This window comes from Capra hircus, chromosome 16 (assembly GCF_001704415.2).
Source record: "Capra hircus breed San Clemente chromosome 16, ASM170441v1, whole genome shotgun sequence".
NCBI classification, from domain to species: Eukaryota; Metazoa; Chordata; class Mammalia; order Artiodactyla; family Bovidae; genus Capra; species Capra hircus.
The window spans coordinates 36182105-36206895 of NC_030823.1; the positions used below are offsets into that span (position 1 = coordinate 36182105).

Below are 24791 nucleotides of genomic sequence, written 5' to 3' on the forward strand. Positions count from 1 at the left end.
TTCTGTGTTTCAGTTTCTTCATCTATGAAACTGGAATAACAACTATATCTATCTCAAAGAGTTGGTATGTAAGGATTAGGTGAGAGAATCCTGGTAAAACAATTAGTACTGAGTCTGATACACAATAAACTGATTAAATAAATGCCATTACTTACTATTATTATGTTGAAAATAATGTTTCTGTTTTACCAATAGAACGCTATTCTTGCATTTTCTTTTAAATTTATTTTTAACTGAAGGATAATTACAATTTTGTGTTGGTTTCTGCCATATCACGTTTTCCTAATATATATGCTATCTTTGTGGTTTTCTATCCTCAAGATTTGACTGTAGTTTAGAGGTAATGCAGGTTTAAGAAGCAGCCAAGATTCCTCTGAGATGGCTATACAGGGTTCACAGGTATATTCTGCCCCTGCAGCTGAGCCACTTGCTCCCAGTCACTTTCCTATAAAGCTCTTTTATACCCAAAGGACAGTCTTAGGAGAGTCATCTTCTGTCTCAAGGCTCCGTTCAGTGACCCCTATCGGCTTCATCTGAACCCTTCATCAGCCTCTCGTTCTGACAGGGTTATAAACCCCTTACTCAGAATAAAAATTGGGCAACGAAAATGATCAAAGGATAGATAACTGTCACCAGTATGTGTTCTTCCACCACCACTACCACAAACACACTGTGAACCTCTCTTCTTTCTGTCCTGTAACAGAACTTCATTTCACTCCTAGAGTAGGGAATAGCTGTGGAGGTGATGGGCTATAAGATGAAAGGATACAGAGAGAAAAAGTCTGAAAACACAGAAGACAAACCTCACAATTAACTATATTACTTCACTTATCTTTAAGTAGCAAGTCCCAGGCAAATAAAATGTATAGGTGTTTCCCATTTGTTTGAGCTGAGCACAACTATACAATAGAAACTGAAATACAACCAGCACTACACCAGAGATGTATATTTTTTTCCCTTGAGGAAAGTGTGAAAGGGGGTGATGATAGATCTAAGGGACTACAATATTGCACCCAGAGGTCATATCAGCAAATATACCCAATTTGCTGATACGTCTTCTAGATTTTATCTGGGTAAAGTTTCCCTAGAATTCAATCAATTGATTTGCAAATAACTATAAAATTGATTTTCTTCTCATTTTGTATTTAGGAAAGGAAAAAAATATAAAATGACACTTGTCCTTTTATTAAAAATGATGCAAATATTTTATAAATTGTCTTATTACCTATATATTACCTCAATGGTTCTAACTTCTTTTATTGTTACAAATCACATATTTCCAATCTCCCCTCAAGAACTGCAAGATAGGAAGATTATAGTATATGAACCACAGGTATCTTACTCATTGAATCATAAATGACTATACAAATGATTGATTGCTTCATAAAAACACAGCCTATACCTAATGGCATCTAGCAGATATCTGACAGCTACAGCAGAAGGACAAAGCATTGGAGGAAAAAAGGGAGTACCTGGAGGGAGAAGGTGTCTGGAAATAACCCGAATTCCTCTCTTCAAACACAGCTGCACACAGAAAGTAGAGGCTTTCTGGCAGCCAACGTGTATTATTAACTATTGCTTAAAAAAAATTTTAAATAATCACATAGCAATAAACAGCCATTAAGAGAGATTAAATGGTCCAAGTAAAATTAAGGCTTATCCTTAATAGTCTTCTTCACTCACTGGTAGAAAAGATGTGTTCTTAAAAAACAAATCCCCCCAAATTCTTGCATATCCTAAAGGAATCTGGGACTGGGAGTTACAATTTTCCCATAAGAACTCATGATTAAGAACCATAAACTCTAGCTAACCAACTATGATTTCTCCACATCCTACAAATGGCAGACATTTCAAAAGGGTTCCTTTAAGACTTATAGACATCAATTATTCCCTAATGGCATCCCAAGTTAAAACAGTCTGCCAATAGTTGCTATGCTGGCATAGCACCAAAGGCTCTGTGAATTCTGAGTAGAGCAGTGAAAAGATTGAATATTTTGGGAACTAAGGTCCTTAATGACTAGAGGTGGCTTAGTCAGATCTGTTCAAGTAATAAGCGCAGGATGAAAAAAAAAAACGGCCTAGTCATTATGATTCCTTTGGTATTTATGGTAATAAACATGAATCATGATGAACTCACTGGCTATTAAATACAGAGGTCATAAGTACTTCGATAGGATTTCCACAGGAATTCACCGTTAATTAGCTGGATCATTATTTGAAAGCGTTACTGAATTATCTTAGCAGTTGTGCAGCCATTCGCCTCAAAATTGGTCATTCCCAGCTGAGGGCAGTTAATGCCTTAACAAACTGGTCATTAACTCCAGCAACTGATTTTGTGGGAATTACTGCACTTATAATGTACACTCAAGATTTTTTTTTTCTTTTTAAAGAAATTTGCAGCTGTAGTTCAGCTGGAGCAGCTGAAGGAGGAAAAAAGTCCACTCTGGGTTGCTCTCATGACTGATTTTCTGCCAATTAAAGGGCAAACGCATGCTGATGGGTTTTGAATTTTTAAATGTCTCCAGTTTTTTTTCATCTCAAGTGATTAGTAAAAACATCATTTAGCTACTAATTTTGTAAGACACTTGGGATTTTCCATTCACAGTTCAGTCAAGCAGAGACATGAGTTCTGAACACCAGAACTCAAAGCCAAATTTCCGCTTCTGCAGTAGACCCAGCCCAACACTTTGTAAAAACAGAGTGAGAACACAAGTTATGGGCCACATTATTAGCCAGATTCTCATTCCCTTCTGCACTCCATGTCTTCGTTCAAAGCAGAAAACTCCCTTTGAAGTCACAAAGGGTCCATGAAAAGATAAGAGAAGTGGGAATATGAACACCCCCTTTATTAGAATAGAGCAGCATTAAAGTGATGAATTACCCCTGGAAAATCTATGTGAATACAGCATACTTCAAAATTCATAAGTGCCTTTAAATTTACGGTAGAGTTGGAGCCCTTAATGCTCTATCAATATAATGAAAAATGTCACAGGGAAAATCACCACTTAAAAGATAATTGCAACAATTATTGAACATATGTATTGACTATATTGGAATACACTAAAAAATATATTGCAAGTATATTAGATGTTCCTTTGTACATGTTTCCATATTGTTTTTTGTTTAACTTATTAGAGCACATACTGCAGCTACCTAACCAGCATGACTAGATTGATAGCGTTAGTTAAAACTTGAATTTGGAGAGACCAATTTTTAAGATTGCAACTCTACTGGATAGTCTTCTTTTCTTAGAACGGATTTGTTCAGTCATTTCTAACAGAGATTTGATATTAATAGATAAAAGCCAAGAGTTTTTAACCATGAACTGGGGAGGGATGACAGAATTTATAGGTTACAATGATCAGTATGAAAACAAGTGTAAAAATAGTTTTGTGATACAATGGATTATGGAGGATTTTTGTGCCCAATTACTTAATTTAAAAATTGTAACAAACCTTAAATTGTAAATCTACCATTAAACTTAACAGTTCTGTCACATTAAGACATATTCATGAAATAAGTACTCCAAAATTCAGCACTTTTGACATATTTTCACTCTTTTTTACTATGTGCTGTGCTGTGCTTAGTCGCTCAGTCATGCCCAACTCTAAGACCTTTTGTAACCCACCAGGCTCCTCTGTCCATGGGATTTTTTTAGGCAAGAATACTAAAGTGGTTTGCCATTTCCTCCTCCAGGGGTTCTTCCCATCCCAGGGATCAAATCCACATCCCCTGGGTCTTCTGCATTGCAGGCAGATTCTTTGCCAGCTGAGCCATTATGGAAGCCCTTTCTCTTTAGTAGGTACAGTGGTACATTCTGTCATGTGGTTTTTTTTTTTTAATATTTTCAACATTTCAATTTTGCCTTGTCTGGAGTATTCTTTTATCCAGAGCATACAACAACTTATTTATAATACACTACAAAATATGCATATTTGTAGTAAAAATGATAAGGTCCAAAATAAAGCCCTTAACAATGGCTGCTTTCAAGCCTATAGGCTCACATCATTCAGTTAATGTGCTTTGGTCAGCTTTTACCACCTAGAATTGGAGACACCCCAGGCAATATTCACACACCGAGTATTGGAACCAGCTGGTGATAGAAGAATCCTAAGAAAAAAGGCTTCTTGATTTAATTGGGAAAACAGGAGGAAGCATAAATTTTACTGCCATTAATAACTTCAAGCAATCTTGATATGACTCTACTTCACCCTGACAGCCAGACATGTGCTTTTTGTTAAAGTGTTTCCCACATCTGACCCTTATTGTTTGCTCACTTGATCAGGTAAGAAAATGTAGGTTTATTTACAGGATAAATGAGGCCTATTAAAATTGAGAAACAGTGTAGTAGTCTATGAGGAGCTACATACTGAAATAGATGTGTGAAATTCCATAACAGTTGTGTAATAAACAGGCCAAATAAAGTTATAAAAAAACTACTTTAACTTTCTTAAATCATCGTAAAGGCAACTTAGTATTTAAAAAATGAAAAATAGTTCCTATTGGAAAACTGTCTGACCATTTTGCTTTTTATAAACAGTCAGAAAAGGTTATTTATAAAATGTTAATCTGTTTATAAAGACAAGCTTATTTCTTCATTTTATGATACTTTATAAAGTCATATTCATATATAATGAAAAGTTAATTTAACTTTATGAGGGAATTTCAGGAGTGTTTAGAATTTAACTTTTAAAATTTTATCTTAAGGACATATGACAGAATGGTCAAAGAAAATAACCCTTAATTTTTAAGTGATCAAAGTTTAGAGTTTAACAGTATCTACTCTAGTGATCTCCAATAATAAGGAAAATTGGACTTGTTTCAACCGGAAGAAATCGAACATTTATCACTTAACTTTTGACCTGGTCTGACTCCCTACATGCTGATAAAATCTTTCTACAGCCTTGGAAAATGCCCTGAAACCCAGATTACCTAATTAATCCAGATCAAGATGAATCAGGTGCTATTCTTACTCTTAAAACCATTCTGGGTCTACTCACATAATGTAGAAAAATTTATATTCATTTACAACACCATAGAAACTATTTTATCTTCAACTGAAGAGAATATGGTCTAACATTTGGATTCATTTTGAAATGATTCATGTGTAATTGTGAAACAGGCATGACAAAGCACTGCTGAATCTAGGAATCCTAATTTTTCTGCCATAACCAATAAAATTAGTTTCAGCAAATTAGCATAGATTCACGACTCTCAACTTTAAAGAAATCAAAAGGAAACAAAAGAAATAGGATGACAGCTAAAAGGTAAAAGAGTGAAGAGTCAAGAAGAATCTTTATTAAGATGGATGAAATGATAGCATAATTGTATTTGATGGGAATGATGTAATAGAGAGGGAAAGTTAATAATGTGGGACAGAGGAGAACTTCTGGAGCAAGAATCTTGAGTAGAAGAGAGAATAGAATAGGGAGGGAGTATGGCTTATGGTAAGAGTAGAGGCAAGTTCATAATAATGGGAGAGAAGCAAAGTGTAGACACAGATGCAGGCAGGAGGGTAAGTGTGACAACAGAAACTCATGGAAATTCTCTTCTACGCTTCTACTTTCTCAATCAAATAGGAAGTAAAAGGAAGTAATGAGATGAGGATAAGGTGCTGGATTTAGAAGAGGATAGAAGAATGATATTCTCACTTAAAAGAATGGGAGAATGACTAGACAAAGGAAACAGTATAACTGCTGGGCAGCATTAAAGGTCTACTATTGATTATGTAGATGCTAGATTATCTAGATTATCTTTATGCAGCTGTCCATCTGAGCTCAGGGTCTTCTGTTTTCATTTTTCTATACCGTGACACACATTCCAAACCTTCACGAAGCATCAAAGAAATTGGTAAAAATGATTCTTACTAAGATGTGAGTGGATGAACACTTAGATATTCAAAGGGCAAGGCCGGAAGAAGCACAAGCTGGAATCAAGATTGCCAGGAGAAAGATCAATAACCTCAGATATGCAGATGACACCACCCTTATGGCAGAAAGTGAAGAGGAACTAAAAAGCCTCTTGATGAAAGTGAAAGAGGAGAGTGAAAAAGTTGGCTTAAAGCTCAACATTCAGAAAACGAAGATCATGGCATCCGGTCCCATCACTTCATGGGAAATAGATGGGGAAACAGTGGAAAGTGTCAGACTTTATTTTTGGGGGCTCCAAAATCACTGCAGATGGTGACTGCAGCCATGAAATTAAAAGACGCTTACTCCTTGGAAGAAAAGTTATGACCAACCTAGATAGCATATTCAAAAGCAGAGACAGTACTTTGGCAACAAAGGTCCGTCTAGTCAAGACTATGGTTTTTCCAGTAGTTATGTATGGATGTGAGAGTTGGACTGTGAAGAAAGCTGAGTGCCAAAGAATTGATGCTTTTGAACTGTGGTGTTGGAGAAGACTCTTCAGAGTCCCTTGGACTACAAGGAGATTCAACCAGTCCATTCTAAAGGAGATCAGTCTTTTGGACTCTGTGGAAGAGGGAGAGGGTGGGATGATCTGGGAGAATGGCATTAAAACATGTATAATATCATATAAGAAACGAATCGCCAGTCTAGGTTTGATGCAGGACACAAGATGGTTGGGGCTGGTGCACTCGGATGACCCAGAGGGATGGTATGGGGAGGGAGGTGGGAGGTGGGTTCAGGATTGGGAAGATGTGTACACCCATGGTGGATACATGTTGACGTATGACAAAACCAATACAATATTGTAATTAGCCTCCAATTAAAATAAATAAATTAAAATTTAAAATAAAATAAAGATCAAAAAAAACAAAAGATCAAAAGTGTTCTTTGGAAGGAATGATGCTAAAGCTGAAACTCCAGTACTTTGGCCACCTCATGCGAAGAGTTGACTCATTGGAAAAGACTCTGATGCTGGGAGGGATTGGGGGCAGGAGGAGAAGGGGACGACAGAGAATGAGATGGCTGGATGGCATTACCGACTCCATGGACATGAGTTTGAGTGAACTCTGGGAGTTGGTGATGGACAGGGAGGCCTGGTGTGCTGCAGTTCATGCGGTTGCAAAGAGTCGGACATGACTGAGCGACTGAACTGAACTGAAGTGTAAGAGAAAATCAGGAGTATCCTATGGGAATAGGAGTGCTTGGGTCTTGACTAGAAATCCAAATATAAGATTAAGAAAACGTATCTTGGCAAAACCAAACATGTCTTCCAGCTAGATTTAACCTGCTAATTTGAGACTCCTGACATACTGTTACTACGAGGAGTGCTTGCATTTAATAGGAATTAAAAGCTTGAAAAGAATGCTCTAATTCACTGGTTTCCAAACTATGTTTTGAGGATGCCCAAAGGGGATCCACGGGCTTCCCTGGTGGCTCAGAGGTTAAAGCATCTGCCTCCAATGCGGGAGACCTGGGTTTGATTCCTGGGTTGGGAAGATCCCCTGGAGAAGGAAATAGTAACCCACTCCAGTATTCTTGCCTGGAGAATCCCATGGACGGAGAAGCCTTGTAGGCTACAATCCACGGGGTCGCAAACACTCAGATACGACTGAGTGACTTCATTCACTAAAGGGGATCCACAATGTCACACCATTTTATAATGCTACTAATATATTATTTTCATTTTTTTTTACTCTCATTATTTCATAAAAGGCTACATGACATAATATATATGACATACATGACATGATTTCACAATATATTGTTGAGGAAGATATGAGAGCCAGATGTTGTCTGACTGTAAACAAATTTGCAAAAGCAAAACTATATCTACCCCTCTCAGTAATTTCTGAAAAAGAGTTATTTTTCATAAAAATATTTATGTTAACATATAGCAGATTTTTTAAAAATAAATATGTAAAATTTTGTTTTATTTTTGAATATAATAAATATCCATAAACATAACTCCACATAAACCAAAACCTTAATTATTTTCAAGAGTATAAAAATGTCCTGAGACCAAAAGCTTGAAATTTGATGCTCTAACCATTGAATTCCAGCAATCTCCTAATAACAGGGAACTTACAAAATAACAGAGAAAGTGTGGAAAGTGGTGACTGCCTGTAATTTACAGGTAGCTACCTAATCTGCCTAATCATTAGGTTGGTTGTGCTTACTCTAATTTTATTTTAACACATGCAAAAATTCATGTTTATAACATAAGACCTGTCTGTATATTTTGTAAGGTTTATTCCATTGAGTTTAAATGCCTTTGAAAAATCAAGTTAAAGTGAAAATCAAGTTAAAAACTGAAAGGCTGACATGAAAATGAAGAACACTACTCAATGTAAAATACACGTCAATGTCATTCACAAAAGGGGAAAAAGTGTAAATAAACTCAAAACTGTCCCAAAGAGTTCATCAGTGAACTGTGGCAGTTTCTTAATGAAATCATTAAGCATGCACTCTGTAATACACTGCTTCTGTGATATTTAAGCTTTATGCACAAAGCAATGTCACAATGAACTAGGCTCTTCTAAAGAATACATTTCAGTTGTATGTTTATGCTTGCTTCTATGCTAACATCATCCCCAAGCACATTAGACAGTACTCAGTGTATTAAGCAGCAAAACTATGGCATCTCTCAGGAGGTACAAAACATTATTTGCCTGGTGCATCTGACAAAAAGCTATTAAAATTTAGCTTTTCAAGTTACTTTTGAAACACTATCAGTGCATTCTCTAGGGAACTGAAGAATACACTATGACAAGGAATTTCCTTGCCATTTCCCAACCCAGGATATTGTGATATAAGGAAGTACTCGAGACACATCATTGTCAAATGGTTTAAGGACTTATGACAAGGGAATTTTCCTTTTAATGATACGATTCCTAGATGAGCCAAAAATCTTTAAACACTTTATAAAAGTTAACTCAATATCATAAGAAACTTGAACAAACTAACAATTATATAAGTAAAGCTAAACTTTGTAGGTCTAATTCAATTTGCATATAATTACAATTGATGAAACCATTGGCTATGATAGGTCTCCCTATCATAGGTCTCCCAGATGGTAATATAAAGTCACTAAGCATAAGAAACTATGTCAAGTACAGGGATTAATAGAGCTGAAAAGATTATAAATTGATACTGAACTAAGCGGAGATAAATTTAAGATCCTTATGAAATCTTGATATCAAAAAGTCAAATAAGTGAATAATTTTGGTGGTATTTAGGAAAATAAAACAAAGGAACTTAGATATAAATTTTTACAATCTTTGGATACTAGGTTTTCCAAGGACCCAAATAAAAGTTTTTAAATATTCTGTGAGATAATGCCTTCTTTCTCTATGCCTAAGAAAAGATCAAAACTATCCAAGCAAATTGATTTCAGGATAAATCAACAAATAACAATTTAAATGATAATTTCTAAAATTCCTTATCAATCCCTTTATATGTCTCTGATGTCAAAGGAAAAAACTAAATTCAAAATTTCTAAATAAAATACTCACGTGATAAAACAGTACTAATAAAACTTTTGGTTTTATTAAGAGCCTCACATGGTAAAAGAGCTGACCTATAGCACAATTTCTCCTTAACTTTTAATAGTTATTCAAATCAAAAAACCTTCCACAAGTAGATATTTTTTCCCAGTTATTCGGCAATTCTTACAACAGCAGGGGTCGCAATGTACTAGTTAAATGTTTCAGGATCCAAAGGAAAGGGATTAAATGTTCATATAGTGCCGCTTTATTAGAGCCTCAAAGATTCATGATTCATTATTCTCTAGTTAAAATAATCTATTATTAAGTATATGAAGATTTTTCAGTTATGGGGTCCCCAAATAATAATAAACCTACTTAAAATCTTATAGCATTTCCAGTTGAAACAGCATCCTTTAAAAATCACTTCTGAAAAGTTCTACCAGATGTATAGCTTTACAAAAGTGCTTTTGCATTTTACCTCTTTAAAAAATTAAGTAATTTCTATATATAATGTTAAATTCAGTCATTTGTAACTTAAACATATAACGAATAAAGAATTTATTTCTAATGAAAAAAGCAAACTGACCAGTCATATTATATTATATACTTAATGCTCTTTAATTCCTTCTTGATAACTACAGTGAAGAAAATGTAACTCAAGTTCTTCAAATACTTGATTTATAGAAGTTTTTTCCTCTTTTCAAAAAATTTCCAATTCCATAGAATCATTCCAAGTGCCAGCCAAGGAGTAACCTAGAACAATGTAGATTATTCACTAATGTGCTGACTTTTAATTAACACATTAAAATTCTAAAAGAGACTGATATTTCCAAAGATTTGAAGGGAAAGAAGTCTAATCACTTTCCCTAGTTCAGTGGTCTAACTGAACATCGAATAAATCAAAGGACATAAAATCAATGGTTAAGTCATAAGTAGAATTTAAAAAGAATAAAAAATAGAAAATACACCGCATTGCACATAGAAATGGTAAATACTGCTTCATGAATATTTAAAAATTACATATTAAACAAAATGTGTAATATTTATTGCAAAACATAATGTATATTAATATATACACATATATACATACAAACATATACATACATGCACATGTGAGTACTGGGTTGCAATGTAAAGTATGATACTATAGTCTGGGATAAAAGATATTTGAAAGGCACTGCTCTAGATGAATTATTTCTTATGCCTTTAAAATCTGTGCTCTCTATAATGCCAACTTCTATTTATACATAGTAGTAGTGGCCAGAAATCTTGAAAACTCAATTGAGAAGTTTGTTTTTTTGTATTAGAAGTTAATGATTTAATTTTTCACACATATAACATATACATTAACAAATCTAAAAATGACCATTTTATTAATCACTTATCAGGAAATCATTTTGTCTACACTACATATAATTTCTTTGAATACAGCAAAGAGCACAATCAAGCAAAACAGGTTCTTCACAATCAAAAGAAATGTTGCAAAGTCCATGCAATAAATGTTACTCAGAGGAGCACCATTTGGGCACTCATTTGGAATTCAGTTTTAACAAAATATAAATTTCAAGTAAGTTTTGTTGGTTTCCAAGACCAAAGAAGATTAGAAATATATCATTAGAGGAAAGGAAAATTGCTGCCAAGGAATTGCTGTTGGTACAGAAGAAATGAGAACTGACAGCCAAGGACTAGAGAGGAAAACCGAAAAACTATATAAAAAATTAAGAATACATGGCATTCTGGGGTCATTTAGCAAGGGGGAATACTTGAGCTGTTAATATTTATAGCCCTGTATAATAAATTATCTTCAGAATTACAAATTCTAGTCAATGATAACAAAAACATTAGGGAATACTACAGCACTTGGCCCAGGCATTCTGGCTCCAAAGCCCATGGTTTTAACCACATTATACTGCTTCTCAATAAAAGTTTAAATTACATTTATGTATTAAAGTAAATTTAAGGAAATATTTATGAAAAGAATGATATAATCAATTTTTCAATACAAAAGGATTACCTTCTCTTAATGGTATAAGCCTGAAAAACAAACATCAATAAAGACCCACTTCTGGATATCAATTATTTGTGTTCTATGTATTTTTACAGTAATTTCATATATAATATTGCTAATATTCACTAATATTTATTGTACTAAATCATTTAACCTTCCCTATTAATATGTACCATTATTATCTACATACTGATGAGAAAACTGACATTTGGGTTAAGTGATTTGTACAATATCACATAGCTAGTAACTGATGAAACTAACACTCAAAGTCATATAGTCTGGCTCCAGAATTCTAGCTTTTACTCTATGTGCTTTGCGCTACTGTAGTTGCCAGGTATGCTATATATGGTAATATTTGCAGTAATGTCACAGGATGTACTTTCAAGAGATTCTGGTAATCCTGGAAACCCAGCTAAAATTCAGGAAAATTTAAAAGTGTCTTTCAGAATCATTAGCTCACCAGTGTTCCAGTTCTAATCCTTTCAAGCATTTGCTCATCCCCTTAAAATTCTACATGGCTATGTGATTTGCTTTATCAAGGGAAATGTGAACAAAAATGACATTTTTACCTCAAAATGGAAGCCTTAAAGTTTGCAATTTTCCATTTTCTCTGTTCTCCCTTCTCTGGTGCCATGGTGACCTGGAGGCTCTGTCAATTTGGGTCCTTGACTGATGCTAACTAACATGGACCACCACTTTCAACTTCCTTATACTGGATATAAACATGAGCAAAAAATAACTTTTTTCTATTTCAAGCTACTGAGAGCTTAGAGTTGTTTATTAATAATCATAGTCTTGTCCTTCTGACTAATACATTTAATAAATGGGTCGTTTTTCTGGGAAGTGATGGACAAAAGGGCCATTTTGGGGACTTTATAAAATAGAAACAATTTAAAAAATTTACAAAATGGTTCTATTAAAAAAATTCATATTGAATCAGTTACTTGGAATTTGAAATATTTTCCCACCAAAGGCTCAACTATATAAGCTTATTTAGCCAATAATTTAAATGAAAAAGAATTGAAAATAAAAGTGCCATTAAATAATTAAATAAAAAGCATGTGAAACAGTTGTTGGGTATTCTGAACAACCATAGATATTTTGAAGCATTTTATAGACTATAAGTTGGAAGGCACTGTTCTCTAGTATATTTTAATTTCTCTTTAATAAGTACATTTTTTCCCTTTACTTGATCCTGGAACATCAGAAGATATTCTCTTTCTTTACTACATAGGATTGCCATTGCTTCTAAGGCTTGTAAGTGGAATGCAAAGGAAGAACTAAAGAAAGTTATCAAGCAAAAAACATGAACATTTGAGAAAAAGAAAAGTAACTGCTTATACTCAAATTTAATGACTTGTGATCAATGAAAGAGGAAAAAAGGGAAAAAAGAGAGTATGACTAAATAGGAATGATTGTAGAGCCTATTTAGTAGTTCTCACATAAATGAAAAGTTTTCATGAGTTTATAAATAAATATTGGTTCTTCACATGGCAAAACAGCCAAGCTGTAACCAACTTCCTCTTTGCTTTTAATAATTATTCAAATCACAATGTTGCTGCTAAGTCGCTTCAGTTGTGTCCGACTCTGTGCGACCCCACAGATGGCAGCCCACCAGGCTCCCCCATCCCTGGGATTCTCCAGGCAAGAATATTGGAGTGGGTTGCCATTTCCTTCTCCAATGCATGAAAGTGAAAAGTCAAAGTGAAGTCGCTCAGTCATGTCCGACTCTTTGTGACCCCATGGACTGCAGCCTACCAGGCTCCTCCGTCTATGGGATTTTCCAGGCAAGAGTACTGGAGTGGGGTGCCATTGCCTTCTCCAAATCACAATAACTTTTCATATTATTTTTCAACTTATTCTACAAGAAAAATTTTGTGTATATTTTTATGAGGAATGCTTTTTAGCCGTCATCTTCTACTTACCCAGAAAGATAAGCCAAGAAGTTACTAAGGCAAGGTAACTGTAAACATCTCAACAGAATTATTTTGCTTTCAATCAGTTTTTACAGATTAGCCAAAAACAGAGGGGGAAACTTTTAAGATCATCAATTTCTAGCTATATAATATAAGGCTAAAATAATACTAGCTCTTCACTCTCCCTAGTGTAGCAAAATCTGATGCCCTAGGAATTAACAATATTTCAAAGAAAATGAAGTAACACTTTGAAAGAATGAGTAAAAGGAAGTAAAAAGTTTTCAGTTGCTCTTCTTATTCATTTTCTTCATTTTTCTACTTCATGACGAGTCCACGGACTTCACTGCTTCTCAGTAACAGCCTAAACTTAACATGTTTTTAATGTATTTGTTGAAAATAATCATATTTCTCTGACTGTTATATCTCATTTGCTGGTGTCCTTTCTCCAGTTTTATTCATCTAATGGACAAGTTTTTCTTTTTTAATCTTGTAACTCTCCTGAGCACTAGACCTTTTTCTATCTGTTCATCAAACATCTTTGTTGAAGATATCTTTAACATGTCTGAAATTAAATCTATCACTGATGCCCTCAAATTACTTGTTTCATACTTCTCTATTTCTGTTCCTAGCAGTAACATTCTAACAGTCATTGAGTGTTTATGAATAGTTTATCATTATCCATATCCAAACAGCAGCCATGTCACATTGTTTACCTATGATATGTCTAAGCTATTACAAATCCTAAAATATGATGCTGTTTAAGTGCTGCACTCAATATGTCAGCAAATTTGGAAAACTGAGCCGTGGACACAGGACTGGAAAAGGTCAGCTTTCATTCCAATCCTAAAGAAGGGTAATGCCAAAGCATGTTCTAACTACCACACAACTGCACTCATTTCACATACTGGTAAGGTAAAGCTCAAAATCCTTCAAGCCAGGCTTCAACAGTATGTGAACAAAGGACTTCCAGATGTACAAGTTGGATTTAGAAAAGGCAGAGGAAGCAGAGATCAAATTGCCAATATTCATTGGATCATAGAAAAAGCAAGAGAATTACAGAAAAACATCTACTTCTGTTTCACTGACTACGCTAATGCCTTCAACTATGTGGATCACAACAAACTGTGGAAAATTCTTCAAGAGATAGGAATACCAGACCACCTTATCTGCCTCCTGAGAAACCTGCATGCAGCTCAAGAAGTATCAGTCAGAAGTGGACATGGAACAATGAACAGGTTCAAAACGGGGAAAGGAGTAAGTCAAGACTGTATAGTGTCACCCTGCTTATTTAATTTCTAATCAGAGTTGTTATTGTTCAGCTGCTCAGTCATGTCTGACTCTTTGAGAGCCCATGGACTGCCTCATGCCCGGCTTCCTTATTTTTCACCATCTCCTGGAGCTTGCTCAAACTCATGTCCATTGAGTCAGTGATGCCATCCAATTATCTCATCATCTGTCATCCCCTTCTTCTCCTGCCTTCAATCTTTCCTAGCATCAGGGTCTTTTCTAATGAGTTGGCTCTTTGCATCAGGTGGCCAAAGTACTGGAACTTCAGCTTCAGCATCAGTCCTTCTAATGAATATTCAGGGTTGATTTCCTTTAGGATTGACTGGTTTGATCTTGCAGTCCAAGGGACCGTCAAGAGTCTTCTCCAACACCATAGCTCAAAAACATCAATTCTTCAGCATTCAGGATTTTTTATGGTCAAACTCTCCCATCCAAACATGACTACTGGGAAAACCATAGCTTTGACTATATGGACCTTTGTTGGCAAAGTAATGTGTCTGTTTTTTAATCCTCTGTCTATACTTGTCATAGCTTTTCTTCCAAGAAGCAAGCATCTTTTCATTTCATGGCTGCAGTCACCATCTGCTGTGATTCTGGAGCTAAAGAAAATAAAGCCTATCACTGTTTCCCCATTTATTTGCCATGAAGTGATGGGACTGGATGCCAAGATCTTTATTTTTTGAATGATGAGTTTTAAGGCACCTTTTTCACTCTCCTCTTTCACCTCATCACCTTCATTTTCTGCCTTAAGGTTGGTGTCATCTGCACATCTGAGGTTGTTGATATTTCTCTTGGCAGTCTTGATTCCAACTTATGCTTCATCCAGCCTGGCATTTCATAAGATGTACACTACATACTGAAAAAGCTGGTTTAAAACTCAACATTCAAAACACTAAGATCTCGACATCGGGTTCCAACACTTCATGGCAAATAGATGAGGAAACAATGGAAACAGTGACAGAGTTTTCCTCGGGCTCCAAAATCACTGCAGATGGTGACTACAGCCATGAAATTATAAGATGCTTTCTCCTTGGAAGAAAAAGTATGACAAACCTAGATAGCATATTAAGAAACAGAGATATCAGTTTGCTAACAAAGGTCTTTATAATCAAAACTATGGTTTTCCCAGTAGTCATGTGTGGATGTGATAGTTGAACCATAAAGAAGGTTGAGTGCCAAAGAATTGATGCTTTTGAACTGTGGTGTTGGAGAAGACTCTTGAGAATCCCTTGGACCGCAAGGAGATCAAATTAGTCAATCCTAAAGGAAATCAACCCTCAATATTCATTGGAAGGACTGATGCTGAAGTTCCAATACTTTGGCCACCTGTTGTGAAGAGCCAATTGATTAAAAAAGACCTGATGCTTTGAAAGACTGAAGGCAGGAGGAGCAGGGGATGACAGGGGATGAGATGGGTGGATGGCATCACTGACTCAATGGACATGAGTGAGCAAACTGCAGGAGATGGTGAAGGATAGGGAAGCCTGTGTGCTGCAGTCCATGGGGGTTTCAAAGAGTAGGACGCGACTGAGTGACTGAATGATGAACAATGACGCTGTATCTCTTTACCCTTTCCTTCTGCCTCATACCTAACATATCACCTCTTCCCTAAGTGAGGCTTTCTTTACTTGTCCTGCTACCACAACATGCTATTGTTCTCATCTTTAGACTCTAGTTTTTGCGTATCCTATAGAATAATGCCAGATTATTCTCCCTAGAGCAGTACTCTGATTATGACCCAACTAGCTCAAAATCCTGTAATGATTACTATCATCAATTATATTAAGTATAACTCTTAGCACAGCCTTAATCTTCATACTATCACATAAATGTATATGAACCCATTTTCAACGTTATCTCCCACTATATTTCGAGTTATTGTTCCTCATATTTACCTGACACCATCTATGCCTTAGGTAATATTGACCATTTTATCTGAAATTCTTTCTACAGCCTCTATTCTTCCTTCCTTTGTAATATCATCTTGTTAAAGAGATTAGTCTATCAATATCTGTCTCAAATGGCACTTTGTAATGAAGTAACAATATGGACACATTCTTTCTTTTAAATTTCAAAATGTCTATAGATTGAAAAATATTTTCTACAATGTTTAGCATTATGCTCTGGCCTAGTAGATTAGCAACATTTTAATGACTTAAACTGAATAAACATAATATCACAGGGAAGTAAAAATAAATAATCCACCTTGTTTGTTACAGTGATCTGTAAGAAGGAAATTTGTGCTTACAGAAAGGTAAGTCAGCAACGCTTATAGAATGTCCACTTTATATTAAATGATAACAATGATGATGTTGGTAATAAAATAATTATAGGTAATATTTATTAAGAAAATACTATGTGTCAGGTACCATTCTAAGCCCCTTGCATGCAATAGCTCATTTAATCTTCAAAATAAGTTTAAATTGGTTCTAATTATTATCCTCATTTTAGAGATGAGGAAACCAAATCAGAGTTTGGGTAACTTGCCCAATGTAACATTCTTAAAAAGTATGAAGAGTAACAATTCTAATAAGACATCCTGACTCCAGAAATGAGCTCCAGGAGAGATTAAAAAAATATTTTTTGTATTGAATATCTTATATATGCCAAAATTTACTACTTGTTAATAAAATATGAAATGAGAATCCTATGAGTAATTTCCTAAAAATCTCATTTAAATCATTTGTTTCCTAGGAATAAGTGGACTGGATGCTGAACAAGCCAAACATACTATGAATTATCAGGACAAGGACTTTCATTCATCTTCATACATTAAGAATCTAACCTGATATTTGATACATAATTCTGCTGAATTTATGATAAAAAAGGATCATATAAATTAAATTCGAGTCCCACCCATTTTACTTTTAAAGTTTTCCTGTTTCCTCACTAAATGGTTGTATTGCTTTGGTTCCCCATAAGCAGTTTTTCAGAGTGCTCCTCAATAGAGTTTCTTCTAAAATGCATAATCAAAGCTCTGTGCAATATTTGTGGAATGGCCAATGGATCAAATGTTCTTTGACTAACAGCCTAAAAGATTTCCTTTTCGGAGAAAAAGAAAGTAAGAAATAAATTTCCTTAAAACTTTTTTTCCAAAGGACATGGAGAACTGAAATTTTAAATTATAATGCTCCCTATCTACTTAATCATAGTTGACTTAATATAATTATACACAGTAGCTTATTATAGTAGATAATAAATCCAACTTTGGCAGCAGATATACCTGAGTTTGAATTTGGGCTTTGTCTTTTATCCACGGTAATCATGGGTAAAGATCTCAGATGAGGATTCCACAAGATAATATACAAAGCACAAAGCAAATAGCTGGCAAAGTAAACATTCAATAAATTTTACTTCCAGTGTTGTAAAAAAGTAATGATGAATTCAATGAGAAAGTAGATTCACAAATTTTAGACAACTAAGAATAAGCTTAATTTTAAATCATTCCAACTCTTTCACTACTTAAAATATTTGAATATATGCAGAAAGCTACAAACAAATGAAACTGCAGTTGCTAAACAAAGAAACAGTTATAAAAGCTGAGTGAAAATTTGCTTTCTAGTTAAGAAAGGCAGTAGCATTCAAGGTGAAGGAAAAAGGCAGGTGGACAGGCACTTGGACATAAAAGAATTTTTGAGAGGATGGTAAGGGGATCAGTACGGACAAGGCATAAAGCATATGCTGGGGAGGAGCAGGTGCCTATAAAGACGGACACTTAATAGACCAAAAAGGGTTTTTTAAATACTCTGCTAAGAAGCATTATGTATGAGAAGCATTATGTTTGAGCACAAAAGCATTAACTCCTGAATCCACTTTTGCTATATAGGTATCTTGCTAAAAGCTACAAGAAAATGATGTATAAATGGAATCCTCTAATATAATATTTTCTAACACTATATAAAAATGACCTTTTCTACTTAATGACAAAAAGGCTCCATAAAGGCTTGTGTATTGGTAATGAGTATTTTAAAGGTATGGCAAAATATAAGAACTCAAAGAGTATCTATCTACTTTAAAAAAATGCTGAAGAGAGAGTAATTTTTCCTTCTTGCTCCCATGGTAGTATATTTTCACTTTGGCTTCACTTTCACAGGGGTAAAGAGTCAAACAGCTAAAAGTTTCTATTTCGTTTCATTCTATACCACCATGGAAATCCTAGCACAGGTCATTTTTCATTCATTCTTCTTAATAATTAAGTACCTAATCAAAGAACATATACATAACAATCTTTTCAGCAGACTTTTAAAGACAGACTTAGATTTTCCTGTGATGTTGGAAATTCCAAGCAACACTATCAATTTTTAAAAAGCATACCTAAGAGTGCAGTGAGTTTGGGAAGCAGTCCAACTTGTACCATCTTATTCCTCAGTCCTGTGTCAAAGGACAGGTTTAGAAGAAGTCGGAGGGTGATATTTAGCAGATCTTCATGCTCACAAGGTATCATTTTTACCAGTTTTTCAACAATATCCATTTCTACCTATAGAAAATAATAATACAAATGCAGTCAGTCTCTATTACACAATAAGACAAAAAAGATTACAAAGAATTATCTTTTCATTGTTTTCACCCTTATGAATATGTGTAAGTACTATGTGTTTATTACTCTCATTTTAATCTGTAAACTTCTCTGGAACCAAACTTTTGAGGAGAAAATACATATTTCCAGTTCATCTCTTCCTTCTCTTATTTCATAGCATCAAATGGAAGACAAATTACTTTGGGTTCTTGAAAGCACATTATAAACTCCACCTCTTAAGTGCCAGAACCTGTCCTAGATTAAACAAGATTCTGTCTTGGCTTTTAAGGATTCCAGTCTAAAAACAGAGCAGAGAAATTAAACAAATAATTAAAATGGAATGTGATAAATGTGGAATGTACAAAGTACTCTAGAAACAATGTGGAAGGAACGACAAGCTACCTAGAAAACACTAAATTTAAAACAAAGGTTTAAATAATGTGTAATAATTTGCTGTCTGGTAAACACATTGATAGGGTTTCCCTGGTAGCTCTGTGGTAAAGAACCTGACTGCCAAGCAGGAGATGCAAGTTTGATCCCTGGGTTGGGCAGATCCCCTGGAGAAGGAAACGGCAACCCACTCCGTATTCTTGCCTGGTAAATCTGATGGACAGAGGAGCCTAGTGGGGTTACAGTCCCTGGGGTCGCAAAAGAGTTGGACACAACTTAGCGGCTAGACAGCACTAACAAAGACAATGATAATCTGTGTATCTGTGTGCTGAGTTGTCTCCTACTCTTTATGACCCCATGGACGCTTCAATAATTTGGCCACCTGATGCGAAGAGCTGACTCATTTGAAAAGACTCTGATGCTGGGAAAGATTGAAAGAGAGAGGAGAAGGGGACGACAGATGATGAGATGGTTGGATGGCATCACCGACTCAATGGACATGAGTTTGAGTAAACTCCAGGAGTTGGTGATGGACAGGGAGGCCTGGCATAAAGCAGTCCATGGGGTTGCAAAGAGTCGGACATGACTGAGTGACTGAACTGAACTGAAAGCATCTATTTATACCATCTTTCTGGTATCTCTAGGGCAAATTTTCAATGACCTCATAAAAATCACATTAATAACTGAGGCCTCAATATAATTTTTTCCTTTCATTCTATGCCAAGGAGTAAACAATTATTTTTAATGGTAAATTGACAATCTAACAATTTTTCGTTCAGACGTTTATCTATATTCCATGGACACACTGCAGTCATATCCTAGAGCTGTGCATGAAGAAGTACAAGTCCATCTCCAAAGACTCTCTAACTTTGATTCTCCCAGCTTAATCTTCCAAGCAGGCTGTGGGATTCAGTCATTAATGTCACACAATAATTCCCACTGAGGCCAGTGACAAGTATTTGCCATGCTATACAGAACTGTAATTCTATTACCAGCTTCTATGGTTACAGTGAATAAGTTCTTTTTCGGTTTATTTATTCATTCAACAAACGTTTCTTAACTGAGAAGGCATGTGGTTTTTACTCTAACTGTAAGAAAAACCCAAATACAAAATCACAACTTAAAAAACAAAACAGCATCAGAGCTAAGGCTGCCAGGAAATCAATTGGTCTGAAATATAAGGAAAACAGGCATACCCAACGAGATAAGGCTAATGAGCACTGGTTTGTATGGAGCAGAGCACTGAAGAAAAAGAGGGCTACCACAGAATTCAGTAGGAACACTAAACAAAAACTTTTAAACAAATAGCTTAGTTAAATGCCAAATGTTAAGCAGCCTGAGACTACAGAACTCTGAAGCTACAGATGCTCAGGGAGTTTGCAACCACTTGCAAACTGTTTTCCAAGGACCTTATCAGAGGGTCACAAGAAATACTAGGGATAGGACAGAAGATGGTAGAAATCTTCCACACAGAGGCATGGGCCTAAGAAAGGGGCATTACTGTTAATGGGGAAAAAGCACAAAATCTTGTTCAGATCTTTTTTTTCCTATTTCCCCTAAAAAACAAAAGACTTGAGCTTCAGGGAAGTATGGCAAATCCTGTCACATCTGAAGCATTGGTGAAGACCCACTACAGCAAGGGGAAGCAAATAGAAAAAAAATTCTAAGGAAAGAAGTTGACAGTATGACTTAGGAAGCCCCACTGCTAAAAATCATGGACAAAGGACAAGCCTAAAACTAGCCTGAAACTAGAACAATGGAAAAAGTTTCTTCTCTCCCACTCCCCGCCCCTGGCACAAATTAACAAAGCCAAGTGACAAAACAACAGCAGTATATTACCGGAGGAGAGTTAAAATGAGGAGAAAGATTCTCTTTGAGGTACAGGCATACTGCAAAAGCCTGAAGTAGAGGGTGGAACATGAACACCTGAGAAAAATCCTCTGGCAATCAATATTCCACCAAAGACAAAATAATGCTAGATGAATTTGAAGCTGATGGTGCCTGGAGGGTAGCCAAACAGTTAAACTCCTGACAAAAATGACTTAAGTCCCAACATTAAAAACCAAAAAAAGGTCTGACCATTTCCATACATAAATATCATTTATCTCACTCTCCACTAATCTACGCATAGTATCCAGCTTTCAACAACAAAAAATTATGATACCGAAAGAGCAAGAAAATAACCCACTGATAAGATAAGGCCATCAACAAAACCAGATTCAGATATGACTTGTCTAATTACTAGACAGAGAATTTAAAATAACTATGATTAATATGTTAAAGACCCTACTGGAAAAGATGAAAACCACAAGTGAATGGACAGAGTATCCCAGAGAAAAAATGACACCAAAAGAATTAAATTTTAAAACACATATGAAGGAAATCTTCAAAGGGCTCATTAGTAGACTTGTCATAGCTAATGCCAGAATAAGTAAACCTAGAGGTGGGTAGGTCAAAAAGCCACAAGTAAAAAATGAATTTAGCAATGTCTCAAGACATAAGAAGGTCAATATACAAATTATATATCTATATTCTATCATTCAACAGCAGAAAACTGATACTTTGTTTTTTAACAACTATCATTACAATAGTAAAACACTTAGGTATAGATCTAACAAAACATGTGCAAAATATGTGTGCTTAAAACTACAAAATCATGAAAGAAATCAAGAAAGACCTAAAAAATGGAGAGTTACACCATGTTCATGGATTGGGAACTTCAATACGGTTAACACACTGTATCCTGCCAATAGACTCAATTCAGTCTCAATCAAGATTTCAAGATATTTTGTTTTCTTTAACAAAATAGACTACTTGATTCTAAATATATATGGAAAGATAAAGAATTTGAAGTAGCCAGAAAAATTCTGAAAAACACCAACAACTTTTGAGGCCTCACTCTACCTGATTTCAAGACTTATTACAAAAGCTACAGTAATCAAGACAAACATGCATCAGCAGAAGCGTAGAAACAGATTAATGGAACAGAAAAGAGTCTAAAAATAAAGTCACACTTACATGGGGCAATTGATTTTTAACAAAAGTACAAAGGCATTTCAATAAGGTACAAAGGCAATTTAGTGGAGAAAGGACAGTCTCTTCAACAAATGGTGCAAGGGCAATTAGAAATCCATATTCAAAACATGGATGTTGATATATATGTAAAATTAACTTAATATGTACAATTAATTAATCATATGTAAGTACCATATGTAAAATTAACTAAAAATGCATGGATCATAGACTAAAACAAAAGCAACAACACCAATACTACAAACTCTACAAAGCTTTTTAAAGAAAATCTCCATGCTCTTAAATTAAGCAAAGATTTCTTAGATACAACTCCAAAATATAATCCATTGAAGTTTTTTTATATGCTGGATTTAATAACAATTAAAACCTTTGCTCCTCACAGGAAAATAAAAACATGAACCATAAAAGGGAGTAAATACTTGTAAAACATAACTGATAAAAGACTTATATTCAAAATACAAAAACAAGGCTCAAAAATTAATAAGAAGATATGCAACCCAAGGAATACATATCCTCTCTGTTCTTAAATTCATATTCTAGAATGACTTAGTCCCTTTTAAGCATATTGTATTTATACTAAAAAATTAAAACTCAATTTAAATCATTACATGAAAGACTTTTTATGCAAACTAAATTTCCCTTAAAATACATAACCCCAAAAAGCAAGGTTAATATTAGTTCATTTCAACAGTAAAATGAACTCTTTATTTAAATAAATAATAAAATATCACAAACAAATCAGTTATCCTTCCCTTCCATTCTTTTTAAATAAAATTGCCACAGGCTTCATCTGTTACTAATTATACTAAGTAATATTTTTCTTTCAAAAAAGCCACAGTACACACTGGTTGTTATAGAAAACTTAATAAAGTAACTTGGAGAGCTTTTTTAAAATTAATTAGCATTTCCATTGCACAGAATGAAATGTAAAATGTGCCAGGTAGGACAATCATATAGTTAAACGCTAGACACTATGTTGTTCTTAAATTCAAATTCTAGAATGACTTAGTCCCTTTTAAGCATATTGTACTTATATTAAAAATGAAAACTCAATTTAAAAAATTAATTGAAAGGTTTTCTATGCAAATAAACAGTCTTCTAATCACATTTTTGATTGATAAAAGCCCAATCCCCAAAGCTAAATTTAGTAATTTTATCTCAATAATGCCCTCTCAATTTGATGCTTCTAAAATGAAATTTAGTTAATTAGTACTTTTATTGAAAGTTCTATGCAAAGTGACAGCTTATCAAACACTATGAGCAAATTTATTTCAGCATTTAAGTAATTATTTTTTAGTGTTTCTGAAAGCCAACATTTAAAAATTGCTTATACTTCATCTCAAGAAGCAACATAAAATGAATTCTGTCTTGGAAGCCGAGAGGAAGAGTAGGAAGCCAAATCCTGGAGATGTTTCCTTGAGCCAATTATTTAACCTCTCTAACTCTCTGCTACTTCATCTGTATAATTAAGAGTTAATCTACAAATGCAGACATAGATATTAGGTCTTGTTGAGCTCTAAGAATCCTGATTCTATATAATACCCTTAGGAAAAATGAATTTTCCACAATGAAAGATGAAATGCACATCATGTACACTAAAATTCTTGCCAATCAAACTATTCTTATGACTTTGGATGAATTACCTTTTCAGATCCTCAGTTTCCCCTCCCCAATAATTTGTGACATTTGATAAGATAATTTATATTGTATCTTCTGAATCTATTATTTTACCAGAAAATAATTTTTCATTATGTTTCTGAGATCATCTTTTGACAGAATAAATACATAAGAAGAAGAGTATTATCTAAATACAAATATAAGCAATGCATAGTAGATACATACTTATGGCAAATCAATGTGAATTGTGCACACTTGTTAAAGGTGAACTTATTGCAAACACATAAATGGAAGAATATATTTCAACTTACAGCAAGGGGAAACAAATACTTAGCCACACTCTAACTATACTCAGGAGTATATATTAATATATCACCATGTCATATTCTTCTAGAATATAAGATCAACGAAAACAAAAAACATGTTTTTGATTAATTTAAGTAAATGCAATCCTAAAACAGTATCAGACACAGTGATCTTCAACAATCATCAAAACTAATGATGAAAATGATGCATACTAAATATTTTTTGGTAAAATAAAATTTCATGTATTTCAAGTATCAGAATTCAAGGCATTTAATAAACCTAATTAGTCTCAGGTGTTCAAAGAGCACACCATGTCATTCAATA

At 34.6% G+C, this 24791-nt stretch overlaps 1 protein-coding gene across 2 annotated transcripts in view; it reads right to left on the reverse strand.

Annotated features, from left to right (window-relative positions):
- KIFAP3 (kinesin associated protein 3) overlaps nucleotides 1–24791 on the reverse strand; it is a 145864-nt gene that overhangs the window by 74125 nt on the left and 46948 nt on the right. For both annotated transcript variants that reach the window (XM_005690630.2, XM_013970173.2), the window contains exon 10: nucleotides 18920–19082. In XM_005690630.2, coding sequence (XP_005690687.1) covers nucleotides 18920–19082 — 163 coding nt within the window. The remainder of the gene's footprint in view (nucleotides 1–18919; nucleotides 19083–24791) is intronic.